At 43.7% G+C, this 27839-nt stretch overlaps 1 protein-coding gene across 2 annotated transcripts; it reads left to right on the top strand.

The window, feature by feature from the left end:
- Nucleotides 1–129: 129 nt before the first annotated feature.
- On the top strand, nt 130–27348 carry LOC110524148 (asc-type amino acid transporter 1). 2 transcript variants are annotated; one of them, XM_021603540.2, is made up of 12 exons: nt 6025–6608; nt 6886–6951; nt 9625–9829; nt 10025–10176; nt 15321–15446; nt 15761–15914; nt 17210–17333; nt 17554–17657; nt 24027–24123; nt 24366–24515; nt 26003–26180; nt 26748–27348. In XM_021603540.2, the coding sequence occupies exons 4-12, from the start codon at nt 10056–10058 to the stop codon at nt 26870–26872; spliced, it is 1179 nt and encodes a 392-aa protein (XP_021459215.1). In that variant the 5' UTR covers nt 6025–6608; nt 6886–6951; nt 9625–9829; nt 10025–10055; the 3' UTR covers nt 26873–27348. The 2 variants fall into 2 exon arrangements, with proteins under 2 accessions (XP_021459206.2, XP_021459215.1); XM_021603531.2 differs by lacking the exons at nt 6025–6608; nt 6886–6951 and adding an exon at nt 130–327.
- The last annotated feature ends 491 nt before the right edge of the window (nt 27349–27839 follow it).

Genomic DNA, 27839 nt, shown 5'->3' with positions numbered 1-27839 from the left:
AAACGTCCAGCGACGCTCAAGTAGTTGATGGCACGAGAGTAGGGTAGTTAGCATTCTACCCTGGACAGCGACAGATTGTTGCGCATGCGCACCCTATTCAGTCTGCATCAATGCCGTGTGTGAGTTCAAGAGAGGAATTCGAGAAAGCCTTTGATATGGTCGCAGACATGGATGGAGAAAAGCGGAAAAGAAGTATCTGCTCACGGCAAGAGCCAGCAGCTGCACTGAAGATCTTGAAAGATGGGAACAACAAGCGTGACGAAATCCCTGATAGAGTGACTCTGAAAAAAGAAATAGGACTTTTAAGCGCCTGTACAATAATCATAGGTAAGGTTGGTAAAAGTGAATTGCATTTTAGAATCTATTACTTGGGGGTGTTTGGTCATGGCTTTATTTGATAAAATAACTTTGATGTAAGTTTGCCATTTACAGCCAATTAGCTGAAAACATGCGTTTTCCATTGATGGATTCTGTGTGTCATTAAAGTCAGTATCCTATATTTGTAGTGGTTAGAAATAGGCCCATCTTCTCACCTGTCATGATAAGATGATGGTCCTATTTCAGATGCCATGCCCGTGCGACTACATGAGAAATCGATGTGCATTAAATGTCTACCTCAATGCTTACGTGGCCAAAATATATTAATTAGTAGCACATTGGTTGTCAAGCAGAAGGAAATTGTCTGCCGAAGCAGAGGAAATGGCAGTGGGCTGCTATAATAAATCTAATCCACTTGCTGAAGGGTGCAAATGAAGATATAGGCCCAAGTTACACCTACAGTAGGGTAAATGCCACTATACAGTTTGGAAGAGGCATATTTATCATGACTGATAAATGTAACTTTAGTTGGTTTTGATATTCAGGGCCCCCAGACTGCTGATGAAAGTCCTGGGCTGTTTATTACATATGTTCTGACTTTATTTTCAGGGTTACTGTAAAATGATTATTAAACTAAAAGTTGTATAAGAATAGGCCTATGCTCTTTATGTCATTTATACAGACAGAGATGTTTTCATTTACATTTACTCCCCAACCTACTCTTGTGGCTTTTAGTTAGTTACACTAGTGCAGTTTTTGATCAAGATCAATCCTGAATTAAGACCTCAAACACGAGCAAAGAGTCAGAAATCCCTTTGAATCAGGCTCCTACCTCCTTGTGTGTGTGGAAGAGAGACCGAGTACAGACTGCCAACTGTTGAGCAATCCAGACCAGGAAGCCCATGCTAGCATCCACCCTGTTGTTTCAAAGTTATACATCTTACTCCCCAACCTGGAGTAGACGTAACATAGTAAATGTAAAACCGACCCACTTCAATATGTTAAGTTTCGTATGTATTCATTTGTGGATGTCCATTAGGGAGTGAACATTATTTATAATAAGGGTTACATGGAGAAAATCGGACCTCTCTGAAATGAAAATGGATGGCCCTCCCTTTAACAAATATATTTTACTTAAATCCTGAACCTTTGGGAAAAAAACAAGTGACCCTCCCCATACCAAAAATAATAATTAAAACAAAAGGTGACAGCAGAGAACATGTTTACAGTTTACCGTACCTTCTTGGACAGAAACGGTTCTTTGTCCTGTAAGCATTACATGGCAACGCAAGAGTTTTGATTCACAGACCATCGTGGACAAGATTAGGGGTAGAGAGATCTCCTTTATAGTAAAATCATTGCATGAATCTATCAACTTATTTGCAGATCAGAAAAAACATTGCCGTTTATAAAAATGTCATGCAATTCTACGTAATTTTACATATTAGCACAATATTTTTTTATACCACACAAATGACCGAAATTACAGGCAAAACATTGACAGAGAGATATTTGTTAATCTTATCATATTTCTCCAATGCCAAATCAGTGCGTCTTGTTTGCAACTAAACTGTCCCTGTTTGCAAATAATTACATCTGAGACGTCATTTGGAATCTGAGCATGGTACTTTCAAAAGTTGGGCCGACCTTTCCACCCCAGACAGAGTAGCCCTACCAATGCAGAAAAGTGTCAGTTTTAACTGCTGGCTACTCTTCTTCCGTGGCTTAACCCAACAAGAGAAGGTCACAAGTATTTCCCTAAAAGCTGTCTGGGTTTAAACATTTTCTATTGCACAGAAAGTGACTAGCTTAAGCAAGTGATATTGACATAATTAGATTACAGTGCATTCTGAAACTATTCAGACCCCTTGACTTTTTACAAATTTTGTTACATTATAGCCTAATTCTAAAATTGATTAAATTGTTTTTCCCCCTTAATCAATCTACACACAATACCCCATAATGACAAAGCCAAAAACCTTTTATTTTTTAAATTATTTTGCAAATTCATTTAAAAAAAAACCCTGGATATATCACATAAGTATTTAGACCCTTTACTCAGCACTTTGTGGAAGCACCTTTGGCATTGATTACAGCCTCAAGTCTTGGCTATGACGCTACAAGCGTGGAACACCTGATTTGGGGAGTTTCTCCCATTCTTCTCTGCAGATCCTCTCAAGCTCTGTCAGGTTGGATGGGAAGCATTGCTGCACAGCTACAGTGCCTTGCGAAAGTATTCGGCCCCCTTGAACTTTGCGACCTTTTGCCACATTTCAGGCTTCAAACATAAAGATATAAAACTGTATTTTTTTGTGAAGAATCAACAACAAGTGGGACACAATCATGAAGTGGAACGACATTTATTGGATATTTCAAACTGTTTTAACAAATCAAAAACTGAAAAATTGGGCGTGCAAAATTATTCAGCCCCCTTAAGTTAATACTTTGTAGCGCCACCTTTTGCTGCGATTACAGCTGTAAGTCACTTGGGGTATGTCTCTATCAGTTTTGCACATCGAGAGACTGAATTTTTTTCCCATTCCTCCTTGCAAAACAGCTCGAGCTCAGTGAGGTTGGATGGAGAGCATTTGTGAACAGCAGTTTTCAGTTCTTTCCACAGATTCTCGATTGGATTCAGGTCTGGACTTTGACTTGGCCATTCTAACACCTGGATATGTTTATTTTTGAACCATTCCATTGTAGATTTTGCTTTATGTTTTGGATCATTGTCTTGTTGGAAGACAAATCTCCGTCCCAGTCTCAGGTCTTTTGCAGACTCCATCAGGTTTTCTTCCAGAATGGTCCTGTATTTGGCTCCATCCATCTTCCCATCAATTTTAACCATCTTCCCTGTCCCTGCTGAAGAAAAGCAGGCCCAAACCATGATGCTGCCACCACCATGTTTGACAGTGGGGATGGTGTGTTCAGCTGTGTTGCTTTTACGCCAAACATAACGTTTTGCATTGTTGCCAAAAAGTTCAATTTTGGTTTCATCTGACCAGAGCACCTTCTTCCACATGTTTGGTGTGTCTCCCAGGTGGCTTGTGGCAAACTTTAAACGACACTTTTTATGGATATCTTTAAGAAATGGCTTTCTTCTTGCCACTCTTCCATAAAGGCCAGATTTGTGCAATATACGACTGATTGTTGTCCTATGGACTGAGTCTCCCACCTCAGCTGTAGATCTCTGCAGTTCATCCAGAGTGATCATGGGCCTCTTGGCTGCATCTCTGATCAGTCTTCTCCTTGTATGAGCTGAAAGTTTAGAGGGACGGCCAGGTCTTGGTAGATTTGCAGTGGTCTGATACTCCTTCCATTTCAATATTATCGCTTGCACAGTGCTCCTTGGGATGTTTAAAGCTTGGGAAATATTTTTATATCCAAATCCGGCTTTAAACTTCTTCACAACAGTATCTCGGACCTGCCTGGTGTGTTCCTTGTTCTTCATGATGCTCTCTGCGCTTTTAACGGACCTCTGAGACTATCACAGTGCAGGTGCATTTATACGGAGACTTGATTACACACAGGTGGATTGTATTTATCATCATTAGTCATTTAGGTCAACATTGGATCATTCAGAGATCCTCACTGAACTTCTGGAGAGTTTGCTGCACTGAAAGTAAAGGGGCTGAATAATTTTGCATGCCCAATTTTTCTGTTTTTGATTTGTTAAAAAAGTTTGAAATATCCAATAAATGTCGTTCCACTTCATGATTGTGTCCCACTTGTTGTTGATTCTTCACAAAAAACACAGTTTTATATCTTTATGTTTGAAGCCTGAAATGTGGCAAAAGGTCGCAAAGTTCAAGGGGGCCAAATACTTTCGCAAGGCACTGTATTTTCAGGTCTCTCCAGAGATGTTAGATTGGGTTCAAGTCCGGGCTCTGGCTGCTGAGCCAATCCTGCATGGTCTTGGCTGTGTGCTTAGGGTCATTGTCCTGTTGGAAGGTGAACCTTTGCCCCAGTCTGAGGTCCTGAGTGTTCTGAGGCAGGTTTTCATCAAGGATCTCTTTGTACTTTGCTCTGTTCATCTTTCCCTCGATCCTGATTAATCTCCCAGTCCCTGCTACTGAAAATGATCCCCACAGCATGATACTGCCACCACCATGCTTCACCGTAGGGATGGTGACTGGTTTCTTCCAGACGTGACACTTGGCATTCAGGCCAAAGAGTTCAATCTTGGTTTCATCAGACCAGAGAATTTTGTTTCTCATGGTCTGAGACCTTTATGTGCCTTTTGACAAACTCCAAGCGGGCCTTAGTCACCTCCCTTCTCCCCCGATTGCTCAGTTTGGCCGGGCAGCAAGCTCTAGGAAGATGTGAGGAGGTCTTGGTGGTTCCAAACTTCTTCCATTGAAGAATGGTGGACACTGTGTTCTTGGTGAGCTTTGATGCTGCAGAATTATTTTGGTACCCTTCCCCAGATCTGCGCCTCAACACAATCCTGTCTCGGAGCTCTACGGACAATTCCTTCAACCTCATGGCTTAGTTTTTGCTCTGACATGCACTGTCAACTGTGGGACCTTATGTAGACAAGTGTGTACCTTTCCAAATCATGTCCAATCAATTGAATTTACCCCAGATGGACACCAATCTAGTTGTAGAAACATCTCAAGGATGATCAATGGAAACAGAATGCATCTGAGCTCAATTTCAAGTCTCATAGCAAAGGGTCTGAATACTTATGTAAATAAGGTATTTCTGTATTTATTTTTAATCCAGTTGAAAAAAATCCTCAAAACCAGTTTTTACTTGTTTTTACCATTTTAGAAAAAGGCTGTAACGTAAAACAAAATGTGTAAAAACTCAATGGGTCTGACTAGTAACCGGAAGATTGCAAGATCGAATCCCCGAACTGACAAGGTAAAAATCTGTCGTTCTGCCCCTGAACAAGGCAGGTTCCTAGGCGTCATTGAAAATAAGAATTTGTTCTTAACTGACTTGCCTAGTTAAATAAAATATTTTTAAAAAAAGTTTTAATCCCAAGATAAGTCCATTTTTTGTCTCCTTGCTATAGATGGTTGTAGCTCAGCCTCTGAATGTCAAACAAACTAAACAATGATATCCCGATATGCATCCAAGTCACGTCTTTGCCGGGTATTTTACAGCTTGTATGCAGCATAAAGCATCATGGACCAAAGCACTGTTATACTGTAGATCACTTTATATAATCGGATCTGTTTTATTTTCTTCAAAATCTTCTTTAATAAAATGTAACCTTATTGCTGCGTTTAGATGGCACGAGGTAGGCAGTTGACGGCAAACCGCATGTCATTGTTTTTGATCAGGGAACGATAGTAAATGCGTTGAGGCTGTCCGTGAATGCTTTCAGCCGCCACGGTACATGGGACTTGCCGTCCAAATATTTCAACCTTTGCCGTCTTCCGTAGCGTTGTTTTCTGCCATATGTTTATTTGCAATGTTTGTTTACTGAAATCCAAATGGTAACGCATACCGTCGTGCTGGCTTGCTTTTGCATTAAACATCTTTCTTGCTTTCTTGTCCCGCTATGCCGACTGGTATGACGTTTTTTGCATCCCTCGTCTAAATGCAGCGTATGGCATACCCTCTCATACACCCTTAATTTGAGTCTTGGGCTGCATTCCAAACACTTAACTGACACACCCTCTCCCCTCAAATTAGATGGATGCTTCTGATGACATATCATGACGTCTGACGAGTTTACACTTGCAGGGCAAGGGGCGAGGGAGGAAGGAATTAATTTTAAATGGACCGCCCTTGCCCGGAAATTCGTGTTTTCAGCCACTGGTAGCTTGTGGGTGCTTTATATGCGCTACAGTCAATTATGATTGCATGTCTACTTATATTAACTATATATTTATTAATATATGCCTACTCTGTGATAGCTAGCAAATGAATTAGCTGACTAACGTTAGCCTGCCTAGCTGGAACTTCTGAAGAAGGAAATTTTTTTATTTCTACGATTTCCAAAAGCTAACCAAACAAAAACATAATTACTTTTACGAGAGGTGTTTGTGCATTAGTAGCACAATTTCTAACTTATTTACATTTGTTTTTACTTATATGTTTACTCCATATTGACGTTGAGGTTTTAAGTGTTGGCGGATGTTTCTTAGCGGATGTGCAATTGTCGCGGATTGAATTATGGGGCGTTTCAGGTCCCGAAGTGAACATAATTGTACACTCGCAAACGAGGGATGAGGGGTTTACGTTGCAAACTTCCCTTGCTTGGCTAATCACTTGGACCGACGACAAATATGGCCGCAGGCATTCCCCCAAGGCCATAAGGCAAGGATAAGTGGACGAGGGTATGTCTTTTATGAGTTTGAAACGCAGCCTTGGTTTTAACCTAGCCTAGCAGCCCTTCACTGACATAGAAGTAGGCTATTTAAAGAGTGCATGGTGGGTGGAGGAATTGACCGACAAATCTATGGATATAGCAGCCTATAGCCTAATTTTGTACCTCTTATTTCTTCAATAGGAAGAAAAAGGTTCCAACACAAAGCCCTCTTGTTGTTAGTAAAGTCTAATTAAAATGAAGATGGTTTAAATGAATTATGCCTACTCGAATTTGCCTACTTTCAGCACCATGAGCTGTCCATTTCCAACTGATTGTGCTGCGGCCGCTGCTTCAAGTTTCAGCACCACAATGTAAGTTACTTGAATCTGACTTATTGTGAGGTCAATATCAAATCAAATCAAATCTTATTTGTCACATGTGAAGAATACAGCAGGTGTACCTTACCGTAAAATGCTTACTTACAAGTCCTTAACCAACGATGCAGAATTTTGTAAAAGTAAGTACGAAAATATTTGCTAAAAAATATGTTTTTAAAATAAACTATAGTAAAAAAAAATTATACAAAAATAATCAATACTAAACAAGTAACACAATAAAATAACAATAGTAAGGCTATATACAGGGGGTAACGGTACCAAGTCAATGTGCAGGTGTACAGGTTAGTCGAGGTAATTGAGGTAATATGTACATGTAGGTAGGGGTAAACTCACTATGCATAGATAATAATTAGCTAGTAGTAGAGGCGTGAAAAAGGGGGTCAATGCAAACAGTCCGGGTAGCCATAACTGTTTAGCAGTCTAATAGATTGGGGGTAGAAGCTGTTCAGGAGCCTTTTGGACCTAGACTTGGCGCTCCGGTATCACTTACCGTGTGGTAGCTTAGAGGAACAGTCCATGATTTGGGTGGCTGGAGTCTTTGACTATTTTTAGGGCCTTCCTCTGACACTGCCTAGTAGAGGTCCTGGATGGCAGGAAGCTTAGCCCCAGTGATGTACTGGGCCGTACGCACTACCATCTGTAGCGTCTTGTGGTAATAACTCTGATAAAAACATCATGGGCAATAAATGTACTGTTTTTAATTAAATCTATTATAGTAGTAGCAAGCTATCAAAGTTGACCATAGGCTATAGGCTAGTCCACACGCAATATTGCGCATTATTTGGACTAGGCCTAATACAAAATAAACGGAAGAAGCCTTTGACTCTCCTCCTGAATTGCCACTATAGACCTACACAGCACAGCACACAAAACAGTTTTTGATCAGCAAGAGCAGAGCAGGCCGGGGCTCAGGGTATATCCATTGCAGTGTGTAATGCAGCCTAGTTGTATTTACACCATCCCAGCAGCTATCTTAGAAATATGACTTTGCTCTGTGCTTCTCCGAGCATGCACTTCGCAGCCTATAGTCTACAGTCTATGGATCATTTGATTGAGACCACACTAAATAGCCTTTAGGCGCACTTGAAGGCTATTTATGCGTGCCCAGCTGAGAATCAGAGCTGAGGGGCGGCATCGGGCACACATCGATATGTAGCCTAATAAGCCATGAATTCTAAAAGACGGAGAAATATTGAAATTTCATCAATTACAAATGACATGACCCTCCTCTGGACTAGATGAAAAAAAAAACTAAATCCTCCCCTTGACTGAAATTAAAAAAGCATGACCGTGCCCCATTTTCCTCCAGGTACCCATTCTGTAAATGTTAATCCATCCCTTATCCATTTTGTATGATATGTTACAAATTAGAATTTGCATAATATGTTAAGAATTTGCAAAAATATTATATGTTACCAATTCCAATTTGTTGTGGCTAACATTGGCTAGGTGGATAATGCTAACGTTAGCTAGGGGATTAGTGTTAACTAAGCTAGTGGTTAAGGTTAGGCTTAAGGTTAGGGGAAGGGTTAGCTAACATGCTAAATAGTTTCATAGTAGCTAAGAGTAGTAAGCAGTTGCAAATGTGTTAATTAGCTAAAATACTAAAGTTGTCCATGATGAGATTCGAACATGCAACCTTTGGGTTGCTAGATGCTCGCATTAACACCCGTCCAACCACCCTACTTTAGTTTTTCCCTTAAGTAGCCTTCTGTGTTATGTAATCACACCAAACTTATTTACTTTCACTATGTTACGTCTATTCTATGAGACCAGGCTTTACTCCCAGTCTCAGCATTTCTGACAGGGTCACACACCAAAGGGAAAGCCGGTACAGTCTAGAAATAATGTAATAGATGAGTTGAATTGAATTCCCAAGAGCGACTTGACTGAGCTCGACAGTTATAAGTAAACAATTTACGTATGTCTAGTCATGTAATTAAGGTCTGTGCCACTTGGCTACCTTCTGCTGTGCTACTACCCTGAATGTGTTGGTTGGGATACTCTTGATCTGCATCTGAAATTGCACCCTATTTCATAATGCCACTACTTTTCAACAGGGTGCCATTTCTGATACACCCTTGGACATGGTACAGCCATATTGGAACCCAGATCATTGTATTACTTCAACAATGCGTGTGGTTGATGTTGAAGCCTCTTGGGTTTAATGGTATCACTTCCTACCGTGTGACTGCTTGATCTGTTCGCTCACATCAACAGCATGATTGTTCCATTTCTGAAGTCCTCTATGGATGATGTTGTTAATTTGCGATGATCATCAGAGAAGGTTTATTTTTGTCACGTATATTTGAAGAGAGAAAGCTATGTCGTTTCGGGGTTTTTTCTTAGCGCAAAACGGGCTGTGGCAAGCAACCCCCAGCTCGCTCAGGGGGAAGTGTACAGAGCAGATGATATCACATCCCTCCCTTTCAACACACCAATATATCTAAACAGTCCAGCTAAAGTTCTTCTGCTTTATTGTTTCCCAAACCTTTTCAACATAACTGATTAACACATGATACAGTTACAGTGTAAAGATGTACATGCAAATAGGAAGATTTTATAATAGTCATATTATTTTTAGCAATATTTCCATTTTGCTTGTTTTGTGTGTGTATTCTAGTAATACCTTCTCCCTCTCCACAGGGAACATAATTGGTTCTGGAATCTTCATCTCTCCTAAGGGGGTTCTAGAGCACTCGGGTTCAGTGGGTCTAGCACTGATTGTGTGGGTACTAGGGGGCTGCATAGCTGCCCTGGGTTCCCTCTGCTATGCTGAGCTGGGGGTCACCATCCCCAAGTCAGGAGGGGACTACTCCTACGTCACAGAAATTTTCGGAGGCCTTGTTGGGTAGGTACCTCTCATGCAATGTGTAAGTTTGTAAGCTTATTATGAAACAGCACGAGGTTGGATTTGCTTGGTATTGGGGGTCAGAAGAGTTGGTTGAATGTTCAATTGACTGTTCAGTTTATGCGATAAACAAATTGTTCATTAAAAAACACAAAGTTGGACCAAAGATATTTTACTGTTTCTCTCCCTTCCCAGGTTTCTCCTCCTGTGGAGTGCGGTGCTCATCATGTACCCCACAACCCTGGCTGTCATCGCCCTCACCTTCTCTAACTATGTCCTTCAGCCTGTATTCCCCGACTGTGTCCCTCCCTACATGGCCACACGCCTGCTGTCAACAGTCTGTCTCTGTAAGTACCATGTTCCTGTGCCTGAACTCACTTATGTAAAGGAAATGTGTTAAATTAACATTAAGGTAACCCCAAAAAGATATACTGTGCATCCCACCTGAGAATTTGTCTTTTTCAGACATATATTTCCGGTGTATGAGGGGTTCCAAAATCCACTTGTCACATTAATCTCGCTAGATTGATTGCTTTCATTTTACTCCTGCGACTGGATCATAGTCTTTCTTGTACCTGTCATTTTTTCCCGTTAAAGTTACCACCTGTCAAATGATCTGTCAAACACACCCTGGTAATGGCTGAAATAAGCTCAATGGAAAACATTATTTTTCCTTTGATTGGGATCTCGCAAAAAGAAGCATTCTTGCGTTTTTACAACCCGCTATTCAGTGTACTCGGAAGAAATTCATTAAGGGAATCGTTGACTAACATTGGCACATTCTAAGATCCGATGACAGTATCAGTCATGTGTTTTCGAGCCTTCCTTTGTTTGTATTCTCGCGGGGCAGAAACCTCAGAGAACAATTGGTAAACTCTGATTTACCACCCCAAAATACCCCTGCACAACGTCTATTTGCGCCTCTACTAGATGGAAATTACAAGTGTAATTACAAGTGTAAATCGAGTGGAACCACTCGATTTCGTCCCTACGTTATATCGGCTTCGAACACGTTACCCTCTCTAGGAGAGGGGGTGACCTCAACAATTCATTGTGAAAACGAGAGGCTGACTGGATCTTTAATTTAAAGACCCTTGCTCCCTTCGGTCTCAAGGTAGACTTTGATCTGAAGCTATTCATGTGATTTTACTATTCAATGTAAATGTTTGCAGGCTTATGTAGCCAAATTGTATCTATGATCGTATGCTATCCATTTCTGTTTTTTATAGGTTCTATTTATATCTGTAAATTAACCAATGATATCAAGCCACACCCGGCCATGATTACAGACACCTCTGTGTGTCCTTTGACACTATATAAACTAGTGACGCGCAGTGTTTGTTAAAATGGAGTCGCTGACCACGACTCCATTTTGTTGATCCCTGCCTACAGACAGAAACTAAAACAAGAGGCTCCCACGCTGAGGTCTGTCCAACGCTGGTCCGACCAAGCTGACTCCACACTCCAAGACTGCTTCCATCACGTGGACTGGGACATGTTTCGTATTGCGTCAGACAACAACATTGACGAATACGCTGATTCGGTGTGCGAGTTCATTAGAACGTGCGTTGAAGATGTCGTTCCCATAGCAACGATTAAAACATTCCCTAACCAGAAACCGTGGATTGATGGCAGCATTCGCGTGAAACTGAAAGCGCGAACCACTGCTTTTAATCAGGGCAAGGTGTCTGGTAACATGACCGAATACAAACAGTGCAGCTATTCCCTCCGCAAGGCTATCAAACAAGCTAAGCGTCAGTACAGAGACAAAGTAGAATCTCAATTCAACGGCTCAGACACAAGAGGCATGTGGCAGGGTCTACAGTCAATCACGGACTACAGGAAGAAATCCAGCCCAGTCACGGACCAGGATGTCCTGCTCCCAGGCAGACTAAATAACTTTTTTGCCCGCTTTGAGGACAATACAGTGCCACTGACACGGCCTGCAACGAAAACTTGCGGTCTCTCCTTCACTGCAGCCGAGGTGAGTAAGACATTTAAACGTGTTAACCCTCGCAAGGCTGCAGGCCCAGACGGCATCCCCAGCCGCGCCCTCAGAGCATGCGCAGACCAGCTGGCCGGTGTGTTTACGGACATATTCAATCAATCCCTATACCAGTCTGCTGTTCCCACATGCTTCAAGAGGGCCACCATTGTTCCTGTTCCCAAGAAAGCTAAGGTAACTGAGCTAAACGACTACCGCCCCGTAGCACTCACTTCCGTCATCATGAAGTGCTTTGAGAGACTAGTCAAGGACCATATCACCTCCACCCTACCTGACACCCTAGACCCACTCCAATTTGCTTACCGCCCAAATAGGTCCACAGACGATGCAATCTCAACCACACTGCACACTGCCCTAACCCATCTGGACAAGAGGAATACCTATGTGAGAATGCTGTTCATTGACTACAGCTCGGCATTCAACACCATAGTACCCTCCAAGCTCGTCATCAAGCTCGAGACCCTGGGTCTCGACCCCGCCCTGTGCAACTGGGTACTGGACTTCCTGACGGGCCGCCCCCAGGTGGTGAGGGTAGGCAACAACATCTCCTCCCCGCTGATCCTCAACACTGGGGCCCCACAAGGGTGCGTTCTGAGCCCTCTCCTGTACTCCCTGTTCACCCACGACTGCGTGGCCACGCACGCCTCCAACTCAATCATCAAGTTTGCGGACGACACAACAGTGGTAGGCTTGATTACCAACAACGACGAGACGGCCTACAGGGAGGAGGTGAGGGCCCTCGGAGTGTGGTGTCAGGAAAATAACCTCACACTCAACGTCAACAAAACTAAGGAGATGATTGTGGACTTCAGGAAACAGCAGAGGGAACACCCCCCTATCCACATTGATGGAACAGTAGTGGAGAGGGTAGCAAGTTTTAAGTTCCTCGGCATACACATCACAGACAAACTGAATTGGTCCACTCACACAGACAGCATTGTGAAGAAGGCGCAGCAGCGCCTCTTCAACCTCAGGAGGCTGAAGAAATTCGGCTTGTCACCAAAAGCACTCACAAACTTCTACAGATGCACAATCGAGAGCATCCTGGCGGGCTGTATCACCGCCTGGTACGGCAACTGCTCCGCCCTCAACCGTAAGGCTCTCCAGAGGGTAGTGAGGTCTGCACAACGCATCACCGGGGGCAAACTACCTGCCCTCCAGGACACCTACACCACCCGATGTCACAGGAAGGCCATAAAGATCATCAAGGACATCAACCACCCGAGCCACTGCCTGTTCACCCTGCTATCATCCAGAAGGCGAGGTCAGTACAGGTGCATCAAAGCTGGGACCGAGAGACTGAAAAACAGCTTCTATCTCAAGGCCATCAGACTGTTAAACAGCCACCACTAACACTGAGTGGCTGCTGCCAACACACTGACACTGACTCAACTCCAGCCACTTTAATAATGGGAATTGATGGGAAATTATGTAAATATATCACTAGCCACTTTAAACAATGCTACCTTATATAATGTTACTTACCCTACATTATTCATCTCATATGCATACGTATATACTGTACTCTATATCATCGACTGTATCCTTATGTAATACATGTATCACTAGCCACTTTAACTATGCCACTTTGTTTACATACTCATCTCATATGTATATACTGTACTCGATACCATCTACTGTATCTTGCCTATGCTGCTCTGTACCATCACTCATTCATATATCCTTATGTACATATTCTTTATCCCCTTACACTGTGTACAAGACAGTAGTTTTGGAATTGTTAGTTAGATTACTTGTTATTACTGCATTGTCGGAACTAGAAGCACAAGCATTTCGCTACACTCGCATTAACATCTGCTAACCATGTGTATGTGACAAATAAAATTTGATTTGATTTGAATATACCCTGATGAAGACAGTTTGTCTGTCGAAACGTTAGTTATTAGGTTATTAAATGATTGCACCTGAGCTCCTAGAGGGCGTGCCTCTCCTTCCCTTTTTCAAGTGTTCCACTCCGCTAGCCAGCACCTCGCCTAAACAGATGTGTGCGTTTCTTTCGACCTCAAGTTTATCTGGTACAACAGAGTGAAATATCTCTTGCATAACCATTGCCTGGAAGCCCTTTAAAACTTTCAGAGTTGGAGACAGGAATATAAAAACAATGCATAGGTGTGTCAAATAGAAATTGGAAGGGAGGGACAGGAGGAAGGAGTGGGCAGTGAAGTTAGGGAAACAAAGACCGATGAAGTGTAGAGTTTCTGAAGGATGTAGGAAATCATCCCAATGGACAAACGATTCCTGTGGTGAAATTAGGCCATGGGATGTCAGGGTGACCTAACTTTCTGCTTCCTAATTCTTTTTCAGTTCTTTTTCCAGAATATTTGATTTTTATCTGGTTGTAGACTTATTTATTGGTTCGCTTAAAAGATATCAAAAAACATAATTTTACAACCAACCTGACCGTCATGCCATAAAGACGTCAGAATGACATCACTGCAGCCAGTTCTGTAAACCTGAGGAAACTTGTACTTAGGGCTCTATTCAATCAGATCCACTTTAGCAGACATCGGCATAGCAGTTGCTTTGGCAGGGTCGGAGGTGGAACTGCGTTAGAGCTGTCAAATCCACAATCGGCTCCTAGCATAATACCTAAAATGGAGTCGCGTTAACAGAAATCCCATGCAGCCCTGTGTACAAGCTGGAACACTGGAATGTGAGATGAAATCTACACCTTCATTAAGACGATAGAAACCCTCATTATTTAGTTCAATAATTATTTCTATATAGCCTACACTTTCTCATTCTGAACTTCTAACGTGAGCAGGTGTCTGCTTTTGCTGGGTAGCACTTGATCTGAACAGTGTCTGTCCCATTTGTTGAAGTTCGAGCCAATTTTGTCGCCTGTGATTTGTGTGTTGCTTTTCACTGGGTTGCATCCCTCATTCTATTGACCATGTGGTCGTGCTACTATTACTAATTACTTGGAACCAAGCCCAAGAGTACCTGCACTGTACCTCCAATGAACCCTCTTAAGTAGAGAAAAAAAACACACAAAAACCCCATTGTACCATGAGTGAGCAAAATGTACTATGAGTGAGCCGCAGAAAAGCCAACAAGCCAACAGCGTTATGACCCATGAGGTGAAACAACAGGGTTTTTTTTTCGCGCGTAATCCCTGCTTTTAGAGGACATTATTCACACTTGTTTTTGGGGAACTGGATGCCAATGACCTGGAGAAAATGTGAGCTTTCTGCCCACCCCTTCAGGGACCTGCCCACCTTTCCTTTCTGGGTTTTGTTCTGTTGCGTTGGAAGCGGTTTGTTTTGGTGGCCTTGACAGCTCCCCTTTGTCTGGGAGAGCCAGGCCACCATGAGAGAGAGAGGCGAGCCAATGACAGTGATGGATGAGGTGAAACAATGTGCCCACCCCTAGGATTGTACATAACTTGGGTTTAGGGTTTAAATAGTATTTTGTTTTCTCAATGAAACGCTTAAAAGTATTGTGTGTGTGCATGTGTGTTTGCAGTGTTCCTGACCTGGGTGAACTGCTCTAGTGTGCGTCTGGCCACCAGGATCCAAGATGTGTTCACGGTGGGGAAGCTGGCGGCCCTGGGTCTCATCATAGTGGTCGGCCTGGTGCAGATCTGCAAGGGTGAGACACACACTCACCTTCTCTGTAGAATGATTTTCATTAGCGCACACTGTAGCAAGACGTTTTGCGACTGAAAGCGAAAATGAGGGTTTCTTATTTAGCAAGTTCAGATAATACCTCCCAGTTTCGGACTGCTTTCTTCCACACATGCCTACTGAACATGATCCAGGTGCCGAAGGTTAGTAGCACCTTCAACAAACCAATAGGAACTTGCACGTCTGTAATATTTACCAGTTTTTATTGATCAAAGAGGCTATCATGCTATTTCCCTAAAACATCACCTCGACATTGATGGGGAATTTGTATCCCTTCAGGCAACTACGAGGGACTGACGCCTCATGTGGCTTTTGAGTTCAGCAGGACTCCCTCAGTTGGGCAGGTCGCTCTGGCTTTCCTCCAGGCCTCTTTCGCCTTCAGTGGATGGAACTTCCTGAACTATGTCACAGAGGAAGTGGTTGAACCGCGACGGTGAGCTTCTGGTTCACCAAACATTATTTTACTTTGCATTCTATTCTATTCGCAATTATCTATCCAATGCTGTGTACTGTATAACCAGTCCGGCATGAAAGCAAGCATTGTGGGGCGATGCACAGTTGTATGTTGTGATCTTGCGGTGGTATATCAATTAAAATATTGATAAGAAATGTAAGTGATATAATGCAAATAAATATATATAAAGAGTTATATTTTTTTATATACACAAGATAAAGTACACTACATGACCAAAAGTATGTGGGCACCTGCTCGTCGAACCACTCATTACAAAATCATGGCCATTATTATGGAGTTGGTACCCTCTTTGCTGCTATAACATCCTCCACTCGTCTGGGAAGGCTTTCCACTAGATGTTGGAACATTGTTGTGGGGACTTGCTTCCATTCAGCCCAGTCAATTGCAGACCATTCAGGTTCTTCCACACCGATCAAACCATTTCTGTATGAACCTCGCTTTGTGCACAGGGGAATTTTTATGCTGAAACAGGAAAGGGCCTTCCCCAAACTGTTGTCACAAACTTGGAAGCACAGAATCATCTAGAATGTTATTGTATGCTGTAGTGTTTAGATTTTCCTTCACTGGAATAGGCCTAATCAAACAATGAAAAACAGCCCCAGACCATTATTCCTCCTCCACCAAACTTTACAGTTGTCATGCTTCGGGGTAGGTAGCGTTCTCCTGGCATCCGGCAAACACAGATTCAGCCGTCGGACTGCCAGATAGTGGAGCGTGATTCATCACTCCAGAGAACGTGCACCTACTGCTCCAGAGTCCAATGGCAGCGAGCTTTACACCACTCCAGCCGACACTTGACATTGCGCATGGTGATCTTAGGCTGCTTGGCCATGGAAATCCATTTCATGAAGCTAGGGCAGGGCAGAAACAGGTGTGGCTGAAATAGCCAAATCCAATAATTTGAAGGTGTGCCTACATACTTTTGTGTATATATAATGTATATTGCATGTCAGCTGCCTTCTTACTTCCCCAACCATGCATGATTTATGAGACTGTGTTGATTGCATGGTTTGTATGCTATGTGGATTACCTCATCAGTACTTTGTGTACCTTGTGGATGACCTCATCAGTCATTTGTGTACCATGTGGATTACCTCATCAGTAGTTTGTGTACCTTGTGGATGTCTTTATCAGTAGTTTTTATACCGTGTGGATTACCTCATCAGTAGTTTGTGTACCTTGTGGATGAACTCATCAGTAGTTTGTGGACAAACTCATCAGTAGGCTTTGCACCATGTGGATTACCTCATCAGGAACCTACCTCGTGCCATTTACATCTCAATCCCATTGGTGACCTTTGTGTACACGCTCACCAACATCGCCTACTTCTCCGCCATGTCACCCGAGGAGCTGCTCTCTTCCAACGCTGTGGCCGTCGTGAGTAACGCTGTTCGCTTTGCTTTGCAACATGACAAATATTGCCTGGAGTACTGTACTTTAATGGTGTCATTATTTGATGTATTGACCTTTTAATGAATGTTCAACTCAATGCATGTTCACATAAAGATGCCATTCATTTATTAAAAATACTTTCTCTGCATTGAGCTATTCAAGGCTTGTTTTTTGTCCTAAATGTATAAACCTTGTGCTGCTGCAGACGTTTGGAGAGAAGCTCCTGGGGATGTTCTCTGTCATTATGCCCATCTCGGTAGCCTTGTCCACGTTCGGAGGCATCAACGGCTACCTCTTCACCTCCTCAAGGTATTTTGGATCCCGATTAGCTGCTGCCAAGGCAGCTAATTACAATACATTTATAACAGATTTCACAACACACTGTGTGCCCTCGGTCTCCTACTCCAAAACCACAACACAAAACCCATGTGTATGTGTGTGTATGCATGTGTCTGTGTCTATGTTTGCGTTGCTTCACAGTCCCTGCTGTTCAATAAGGTGTATTTTTATCTTAAAAAAAAAAAAAAATCTGATTCTACTGCTTGCATTTTCTTTTTTAAATGTTCCACCTTTATTTAACCAGGTAGGCTAGTTGAGAACAAGTTCTCATTTGCAACTGCGACCTGGCCAAGATAAAGCATATCACTTCGACACATACAACAACACAGAGTTACACATGGAATAAACAAAACAGTCAATAAAACAGTAGAACAAATGAAAACAAAAAAGTCTATATACAGTGAGTGTAAATTAGGTAAGATAAGGGATTTAAGGCAATAAATAGGCCATGGTGGCGAAGTAATTACAATATAGCAATTAAAACACTGGAATGGTAGATGTGCAGAAGATGAATGTGCAGGTAGAGATACTGGGGTGCAAAGGAGCAAGATAAATAAATACAGTGTGGGGATGAGGTAGGTAGATAGATGGGCTATGTACAGGTGCAGTGATCTGTGAGCTGCTCTGACAGCTGGCGCATAACGCTAGTGAGGGAGATATGAGTCTCCAGCTTCAGAGATTTTTGCAGTTTGTTACAGTCATTGGCAGCAGAGAACTGGAAGGAAAGACGACCAAAGGAGGAATTATCTTTGGGGGTGACCAGTGAGATACCTGCTGTAGCGTGTGCTACGAGTGGGTGCTGCTATGGTGACCAGTGAGCTGAGATAAGGCGGGGCTTTACCAAGCAGAGACTTGTAGATAACCTGTAGCCAGTGGGTTTGGCGACGAGTATGAAGCGAGGGCCAACCAACGAGAGCGTACAGGTCGCAATGGTGGGTAGTGTATGGGGCTTTGGTGACAAAACAGATGGCACTGTGATAGACTGCATCCAGTTTGTTGAGTAGAGTGTTGGAGGCTATTTTATAGATGACATCACCGAAGTCGAGGATCGGTAGGATGGTCAGTTTTACAAGGGTATGTTTGGCAGTATGAGTGAAGGATGCTTTGTTGCGATATAGGAAGCCAATTCTAGATTTAATTTTGGATTGGAAATGCTGAATGTGAGTCTGGAATGAGAACATTGATGTATACAGAGAAGAGAGTCGGCCCAAGGACTGAACCCTGTGGCAACCCCATAGAGACTGCCAGAGGTCTGGACAAATCGGAGGGATTTGACACACTGAACTCTATCAGAGAAGTAGTTGGTAAACCAGACGAGGCAATCATTTGAGAAACCAAGGCTGTCGAGTCTGCCAATAAGAATGTGGTGATTGACAGAGTCGAAAGCCTTGGCCAGGTCGATGAATATGGCTGCACAGTAATGTCTCTTATCGATGGCGGTTATGATGTTGTTTAGGACCTTGAGCGGGGCTGAGGTGCACCCATGACCAGCTCTGAAACGAGATTGCATAGCGGAGAAGGTACGGTGGGATTCGAAATGGTCGGTAATCTGTTTGTTAACTTGGCTTTCGAAGACCTTAGAAAGACAGGGTAGGATAGATATACAGTGGGGAGAACAATTATTTGATACACAGCCGATTTTGCAGGTTTTCCTACTTACAAAGCATGTAGAGGTCTAATTTTCATCATAGGTACACTTCAACTGTGAGAGACGGAATATCAAACAAAAATCCAGAAAATCACATTGTATGATTTTTAAATAATGAATTAGCATTTTATTGCATGACATACGTATTTGATACATCAGAAAGCAGAACTTAATATTTGGTACAGAAACCTTTGTTTGCTATTACAGAGATCATATGTTTCCTGTAGTTCTTGACCAGGTTTGCACACACTGCATCAGGGATTTTGGCCCACTCCTCCATACAGACCTTCTCCAGATCTTTCAGGTTTCGGGGCTGTCGCTGGGCATTACAGACTTTCAGCTCCCTCCAAAGATGTTCTATTGGGTTCAGGTCTGGAGACTAGCTAGGCCACTCCAGGACCTTGAGATGCTTCTTACGGAGCCACTCCTTAGTTGCCCTGGCTGTGTGTTTCGGGTCATTGTCATGCTGGAAGACCCAGCCACGACCCATCTTCAATGCTCTTACTGAGGGAAGGAGGTTGTTGGCCAAGATCTCGCAATACATGGCCCCATCCTTCCTCCGCTCAATACGGTATAGTCGTCCTGTCCCCTTTGCAGAAAAGCATCCCCAAAGAATGATGTTTCCACCTCCATGCTTCACGGTTGGGATGGTGTTCTTCGGGTTGTACTCATCCTTCTTCTTCCTTCAAACATGGCGAGTGGAGTTTAGACCAAAAAACTCATTTTTTGTCTTATCAGACCACATGACCTTCTCCCATTCCTCCTCTGGATCATCCAGATGGTCATTGGCAAACTTCAGACGGGCCTGGACATGCGCTGGCTTGAGCAGAGGGACCTTGCATGCGCTGCAGGATTTTAATCCATGACGGCGTAGTGTGTTACTAAAGGATCTTTGAGACTGTGGTCCCAGCTCTCTTCAGGTCATTGACCAGGTCCTGCCGTGTAATTCTGAGCTGATTCCTCACCTTCCTCATGATCATTGATGCCCCACGAGGTGAGATCGTGCATGGAGCCCCAGACCGAGGGTGATTGACTGTCTCTTGAACTTCTTCCACTTTCTAATAATTGCGCCAACAGTTGTTGCCTTCTCACCAAGCTGCTTGATTATTGTCCTGTAGCCCATCCCAGCCTTGTGCAGGTCTACAATTTTATCTCTGATGTCCTTACACAGCTCTCTAGTCTTGGCCATTGACGAGAGGTTGGAGTCTGTTTGACTGAGTGTGTGGACAGGTGTCTTTTATACAGGTAATGATTTCAAACAGGTGCAGTTAATACAGGTAATGAGTGGAGAACAGGAGGGATTCTTAAAGAAAAACTAACAGGTCTGTGAGAGCCGGAATTCTTACTGGTTGGTAGGTGATCAAATACTTATGTCATGCAATAAAATGCAAATTAATTACTTAAAAATCATACAATGTGGTTTTCTGGATTTTTGTTTTAGATTCCGTCTCTCACAGTTGAAGTGTACCTATGATACAAATTACAGACCTCTACATGCTTTGTAAGTAGGAAAACCTGCAAAATCGGCAGTGTATCAAATACTTGCTCTCCCCACTGTACGTCTGTTTGGGTCTAGTGTCTCCCTCTTTGAAGAGGGGGATGACCGCGGCAGCTTTCCAATCTTTGGGAATCTCAGAAAATACGAAAGAGGTTGAACAGGCCAGTAATAGGGGTTGCAACAATTTGGCAGGTAATTTTAGAAAGAGAGGTTCCAGATTGTCTAGCCCGGCTGATTTGTAGGGGTCCAGATTTTGCAGCTATTTCAGAACATCAGCTATCTGGATTTGGGTAACGGAGAACTGGTGGGGGCTTTGGCGGGTTGCTGTGGAGTGTGCCGGGCAGTTGACTGGGGTAGCCAGGTGGAAAGCATGGCCAGCTGTAGAGAAATGCTTATTGAAATGATCGATTATAGTGGATTTATCAGTGGTGACAGTGTTTCCTAGCCTCAGAGCAGTGGGCAGCTGGGAGGAGGTGCTCTTATTCTCTTTACAGTGACTCTTTACAGTGACTTTACAGTGTCCCAAAACTTTTTTGAGTTAGTACTTCATGATGCAAATTTCTGTGTGAAAAAGCCTTAGCTTCCCTAACTGCCTGTGTATATTTGTTCCTAACTTCCCCAAAAAGTTGCATATCATGGGGGCTGTTCGATGCTAATGCAGAACGCCCCAGAATGTTTTTGGGGCATGGGGCATGAATGGGGCATGCTTATTTAAGATGGTGAGGAAGGCACTTTTAAAGAATAGCCAGGCATCATCTACTGACGGGATGAGGTCAATGTCATTCCAGGATACCCCAGCCAGGTCGATTAGAAAGGCCTGCTCGCAGAAGTGTTTTAGGGAGCTTTTGACAGTGATGAGGGGTGGTCGTTTGGTCGCAGACCCATTACGGATGCAGGTAGTGAGGCAGTGATCGCTGAGATTTTGATTGAAAACAGCAGAGGTGTATTTGGAGGGCGAGTTAGTTAGGATGACATCTATGAGGGTGCCCGTGTTTACAGATTTGGAGTTGTACTTGGTAGGTTCATTGACAATTTGTGTGAGATTGAGGGCATCAAGCTTGGATTGTAGGATGGCCGGGGTGTTAAGCATGTTTAGGTCACCTAGTAGCACGAGCTCAGAAGATAGATGGGGGGCAATCAATTCACATATGGTATCGAGGGCACGGCTGGGGGCAGAGGGAGGTCTATAGCAATCGGCAACAGTGAGAGACTTGTTTCTGGAAAGGTGAATTTTTAGAAGTAGAAGCTCAAATTGTTTGGGTACAGACTTGGATAGTAATACAGAACTCTGCAGGCTATCTTTGCAGTAGATTGCGACACCGCCCCCTTTGGCAGTTCTATCTTGGCGGAAAATGTTAGTTAGCGATGGAGATTTTTTGGTTGTTTTCCTATGCCAGGATTCAGACACGGCTAAGACATCCGGTTTAGCAGAGTGTACTAAAGCAGTGAGTAAAATAAACTTAGGGAGTAGGCTTCTAATGTTAACATGCATGAAACCAAGGCTTTTACGGTTACAGAAGTCAACAAATGAGAGCACTTGGGGAGTGTGAGTGGAGCTAGGCACTGCAGGACCTGGATTAACCTCTACATCACCAGAGGAACAGAGGAGAAGTAGGATAAGGGTACGGCTAAATGCTATAAGAACTGGCCGTCTAGCACGTTCGGAACAGAGAGTAAAAGGAGCAGGTTTCTGGGCACGATAGCATAGATTCAAGGCATAGTGTACAGACAAAGGTATGGTAGGATGTGAGTACATTGGAGGTAAACCTAGGCATTGAGTAATGATGAGAGAGAGATATAGTCTCTAGAGACATTTAAACCAGGTGATGCCATCGCATATGTAGGAGGTGGGACAACATGGTTGGTTAAGACATATTGAGCAGGGCTAGAGGCTCTACAGTGAAATAAGACAGTAATCACTAACCAGGACAGTAATGGATGAGGCATATTGATATTAGAGAGAGGCATGCGTAGCCAAGTGAACATATGGGTCCAGTGAGTGGTTGGGCTGACTGGGGACACGGCGATTCAGACAGTTAGCAGGCCGATGCTAACACGCTAACAGTTAGTAGGCCGGGGATAAACAAGCTAGCAGTTAGCAGACTGGGTCTGGAAAGCTAGCAGTTTGCAGACCGGTTTAGCAAGCAAACAGTTAGCAGGGGCTAGCAGTTAGCAGACCGGGGCAGTCAAGCTAGCAGTTAGTTGACCAGGGCTAGCAAGTTAGCCTTTGGGGGACGTCGCGATGGGGGTAAGTCTGTTTTTGCCTCTTCGTGCGGTGACGTCGATAGACCAGTCGTGGAGTTAGTAGGGTTCCAAGTAGCTCTAGGTAGCTAGCTGGTTAGCAGAATGGGCCTTCAGCGGACGTTGCGCCTGAGGGGCCTGTTGGAATCCTCGGGCAGATTATGTCAGCATTCCAGTCGTAGAGGAACGGTGGGGTTCCGTGCCCCGTACCTGCAGTAGAAGGGGTCCGGATATTGTAGCCCAGGAGTGAGCCGGGAGATGGGTCTAGCATGGGCTAGCCCCAGGCTAGTTGGTGCTAGCTCCGGGACAAAAACTTTAGCCAGGAGTAGTCAACCCGGGTTGCGGTTAGCTAGCTGTGATGATCCAGATGAAAAGGTTCAGAGTTTGTGGAAGGAAATTAGGGATATGGAGAGAAAAATAGGTCCGGTATGCTCTGGTTTGAAACGCGTTGTACGAACTGGCGAGAGCTTTCCGAGCTAAAGGTTAGCTGATGACCGCTAGCAGTGGTTAGCTGACTGATAGCTTGTAGCTAGTTAGCTAGCTAGCTTCAGTTAAGGTATTCTAGTTCAGAGGTAAATAGAAATACTTTAGGAAAAAAAAACTGATCCACACTACATTGGGTGAGGCGGGTTGCAGGAGAGTATTTTGAAGTTGAGGTTTAGGAAAAATATTAAAAAGAATGCAAAGAAAAATATATATGCACATGGGACAAGACAAGACAAAGACGTCTGACCGCTACGCCATTTTGGATACCTGATGTTGTTACCTGATGTGGAATAGAGTTGAGGAGCTCAACCCTGGGAATGTCCTCTAGGCCGTGTCACAATCCACAAGGATGCTGCCTTTGGATTGAGATACGTCCTGGAAACGGAGGTGCATGCATGTTTTTAAATTTCGTTAAATGATTGTACATGGGTCTTTACGTCCTCTATATTTTTATGGGTCTTTCTAGATTGTGTTTCTCTGGGGCCAGAGAGGGACATCTACCCAGCTTGCTGGCCATGATCCACTTTAAGAACTGCACCCCCATCCCAGCTCTCCTCTGCTGTGTAAGAAACAAATACTTAATTTCTACTATTCTATTCTACTATTTCTAGTGCACACTCAGTGGCCAACTCAATGCCCCTGTTACAGCCCTTAACCACTGTCTACGGTAGGCTTCCTCTGTATTCTATACCTCACTCAGGTATATATCAGTTGTCCTCACCTCTCTTCTCTCTCCTCCTTCCCCCTGTCTGTCTCTTGTCTATTTATCTCTCTCACTCCCTTTCTCTCTCTCTTTGTCTTGCAGTGTACTGCCACCATTGTAATCCTGTGTATAGGAGAGACACACAACCTGATCAACTATGTGTCCTTCATCAACTACCTCTCCTATGGAGTCACCATCGCAGGCCTGCTCTACTACCGATGGAAGAAGCCCAAACTTTACAGACCAATTAAGGTATTATTACTCCGCTCATGGTTCAATCATGGGCCCTCTGACATTTCTGTAAAGTTTACAACTGTTTTTATATAGCAGGATGTCAGTTTGTGCTAGTTTGCATTAGAGATAAATGATTGACACAGTAATTGACAAATAAGAGCAAACTACAGCAATACATTGAACCTGTTCTCACCTACTTATTCATTCAATCAATCAATCAAATTTATTTTATATAGCCCTTCGTACATCAGCTGATATCTCAAAGTGCTGTACAGAAACCCAGCCTAAAACCCCAAACAGCAAGCAATGCAGGTGAAGAAGCACGGTGGCTAGGAAAAACTCCCTAGAAAGGCCAAAACCTAGGAAGAAACCTAGAGAGGAACCAGGCTATGTGGGGTGGCCAGTCCTCTTCTGGCTGTGCCGGGTGGAGATTATAACAGAACATGGCCAAGATGTTCAAATGTTCATAAATGACCAGCATGGTCGAATAATAATAAGGCAGAATAGTTGAAACTGGAGCAGCAGCACAGTCAGGTGGACTGGGGACAGCAAGGAGTCATCATGTCAGGTATTCCTGGGGCATGGTCCTAGGGCTCAGGTCCTCCGAGAGAGAGAAAGAAAGAGAGAATTAGAGAGAGCATATGTGGGATGGCCAGTCCTCTTCTGGCTGTGCCGGGTGGAGATTATAACAGAACATGGCCAAGATGTTCAAATGTTCATAAATGATCAGCATGGTCGAATAATAATAAGGCAGAACAGTTGAAACTGGAGCAGCAGCACAGCCAGGTGGACTGGGGACAGCAAGGAGTCATCATGTCAGGTAGTCCTGGGGCATGGTCCTAGGGCTCAGGTCCTCCGAGAGAGAGAAAGAGAGAAGGAGAGAATTAGAGAACGCACACTTAGATTCACACAGGACACCGAATAGGACAGGAGAAGTACTCCAGATATAACAAACTGACCCTAGCCCCCCGACACATAAACTACTGCAGCATAAATACTGGAGGCTGAGACAGGAGGGGTCAGGAGACACTGTGGCCCACTCCGAGGACACCCCCGGACAGGGCCAAACAGGAAGGATATAACCCCACCCACTTTGCCAAAGCACAGCCCCCACACCACTAGAGGGATATCTTCAACCACCAACTTACCATCCTGAGACAAGGCTGAGTATAGCCCACAAAGACCTCCGCCACGGCACAACTTAAGGGGGGGGGGGGGGGGGCGCCAACCCAGACAGGATGACCACATCAGTGACTCAACCCACTCAGGTGACGCACCTCCTCCAGGGACGGCATGAGAGAGCCCCAGTAAAGCCAGTGACTCAGCCCCTGTAATAGGGTTAGAGGCAGAGAATCCCAGTGGAAAGAGGGGAACCGGCCAGGCAGAGACAGCAAGGGTGGTTCGTTGCTCCAGAGCCTTTCCGTTTCCTATTCATTGAAAGGTGGAGCGGCACGTGACACTCTCTCTATTATAAAAATTAATCTGTTCTCATCCCTGCTCATCAGGTAAACCTCCTTGTCCCTGTCACCTACCTGATGTTCTGGGCCATGTTGCTGGGCTTCAGTCTGTACTCTGAGCCAGTGGTGTGTGGTGTTGGGCTGGTCATCATGCTCACTGGTGTACCAGTCTATTTCCTGGGGGTGCACTGGAAATCAAAGCCAAAGTGTATCTATGACTTCATCGGTGGGTGTCCTCTTCAATCCTGCAAATACATGTTTGTCTTAATAATCACGGGCTCTTACTTTTCCCCAAAAGTGTCTGAATTTCTGAATTCAAATTCAACCGAGTGTTTAATATTATCCAACGTCCCTAAACCCTGTATACTGTATATGACAAGTATCAAACCATTCTTTATTTCAGTAGACCCAAATACAGTGCCTTGCGAAAGTATTCGGCCCCCTTGAACTTTGCAACCTTTTGCCACATTTCAGGCTACAAAGTATTAACTTAAGGGGGCTGAATAATTTTGCACGCCCAATTTTTCAGTTTTTGATTTGTTAAAAAAGTTTGAAATATCCAATAAATGTCGTTCCACTTCATGATTGTGTCCCACTTGTTGTTGATTCTTCACAAAAAATACACTTTTATATCTTTATGTTTGAAGCCTGAAATGTGGCAAAAGGTCGCAAAGTTCAAGGGGGCCGAATACTTTCGCAAGGCACTGTATATGGCATTTAAAAGGAATCATATTTTAGTTGTCTGGTCAGACACCTTGATGTGATGCTAAAAGTGGGCTCTGTTTTCTCACAGAGTCAGCAACCTACGTGGCACAGAGGCTGTGTTTTGTGGTCTTCCCCCAGTTCGACCCCATCGAGATCAGTCCAATCGAAGAATGGCCTGACAAATCTTCCAACATTCTCTCTGGGAAGTCTTAAACTTTTTTTGCCTTCTGAAGTATGTTTCTTTTTGTATATTCTGTCACTGTATGATGACATGGTCCGTTCCTTTTAGTGGAGCCCCTTGTCTGGTCTTTGGTCACCTGAGACTCATATCCATTTCTTTACTGCTAAGTGGAATTGCCTGCGTTTTGATGCATGGGCCACTTGCAAATGTTTTTCTTCTCTTTTTCTACTAAGTCGTCAAGTACAAGCTAATGCCAACAGTATCACGTTTTGAAACGGACTTCATATTCCCGAAGGAACTATTTGTGCCTTTTCTGTAACTTTTCAACATTGGCAGTATTTTGGTTTTGACCTGAGATTTACTGTGTATCACTGTGCCTTATAGGGAGAAATGTGTTCCTTACATGCTGACCAGACCGGACACGTCGCGTGCGCGAGCGTTGCAAAATAAATTTAGAAATCCATTTTATTCAATTATTGCACCCACACTGCTCGCGCGCGCCAACGAGTGTCTGTGTTGCCAAGGGCTGTCTAAAATAGAAGTCATTCCTATTTCTGACGCAGATCGCGCTGAAAGTCCTGCCTCTCCCATCTCCTCATTGGTTTATAGAAGCAGGTACCCACGTGCCATCTCCTCATTGGTTATACCCGCGTGGGTGATTGAAAGACAAACTTTGTTGCCGGTTATCGTGGTAATACAATGAAAGTTTAGATGCGATCACCATATAAGTTCAAAGATGAGAAAGCCTGGAAGGAGGAGAGATGACTAGAAACGATTCAGTTGGCCGTTTTATGTGTGGATTAATTGTCGGAGTAGAGGTCCTTGTGCATTTCAGGTAAAATAACAACTCAAAGTTTATATCCCAGGACAAATTAGCTAGCAACAGCAAGCTAGCTAAATAGGACAAATTAACGTTAGCTAGCAAGTGCAAGCGAACTAGCTAAATTGCCATACATGTTTAATGCTTTTCGACCTGTCCCCAAATTAATGTAATTGGTT

This window comes from Oncorhynchus mykiss, chromosome 1 (genome assembly GCF_013265735.2).
Source record: "Oncorhynchus mykiss isolate Arlee chromosome 1, USDA_OmykA_1.1, whole genome shotgun sequence".
In the NCBI taxonomy this organism is placed as follows: domain Eukaryota; kingdom Metazoa; phylum Chordata; class Actinopteri; order Salmoniformes; family Salmonidae; genus Oncorhynchus; species Oncorhynchus mykiss.
Note: the sequence above shows the minus strand (reverse complement) of the source record. Positions and strands in the feature narration are given on the sequence as shown.

Excerpts from the sequence above, each read along its gene's own strand:
- LOC110524148 (XM_021603531.2), top strand. The coding sequence starts at position 156 with ATGGTCGCAGACATGGATGGAGAAAAGCGGAAAAGAAGTATCTGCTCA. Across the intron at positions 9,830-10,024 it reads ATTTTCGGAGGCCTTGTTGG|GTTTCTCCTCCTGTGGAGTG; the intron begins GTAGGTACCTCT and ends CTCCCTTCCCAG. Across the intron at positions 26,181-26,747 it reads GTGTATCTATGACTTCATCG|AGTCAGCAACCTACGTGGCA; the intron begins GTGGGTGTCCTC and ends GTTTTCTCACAG.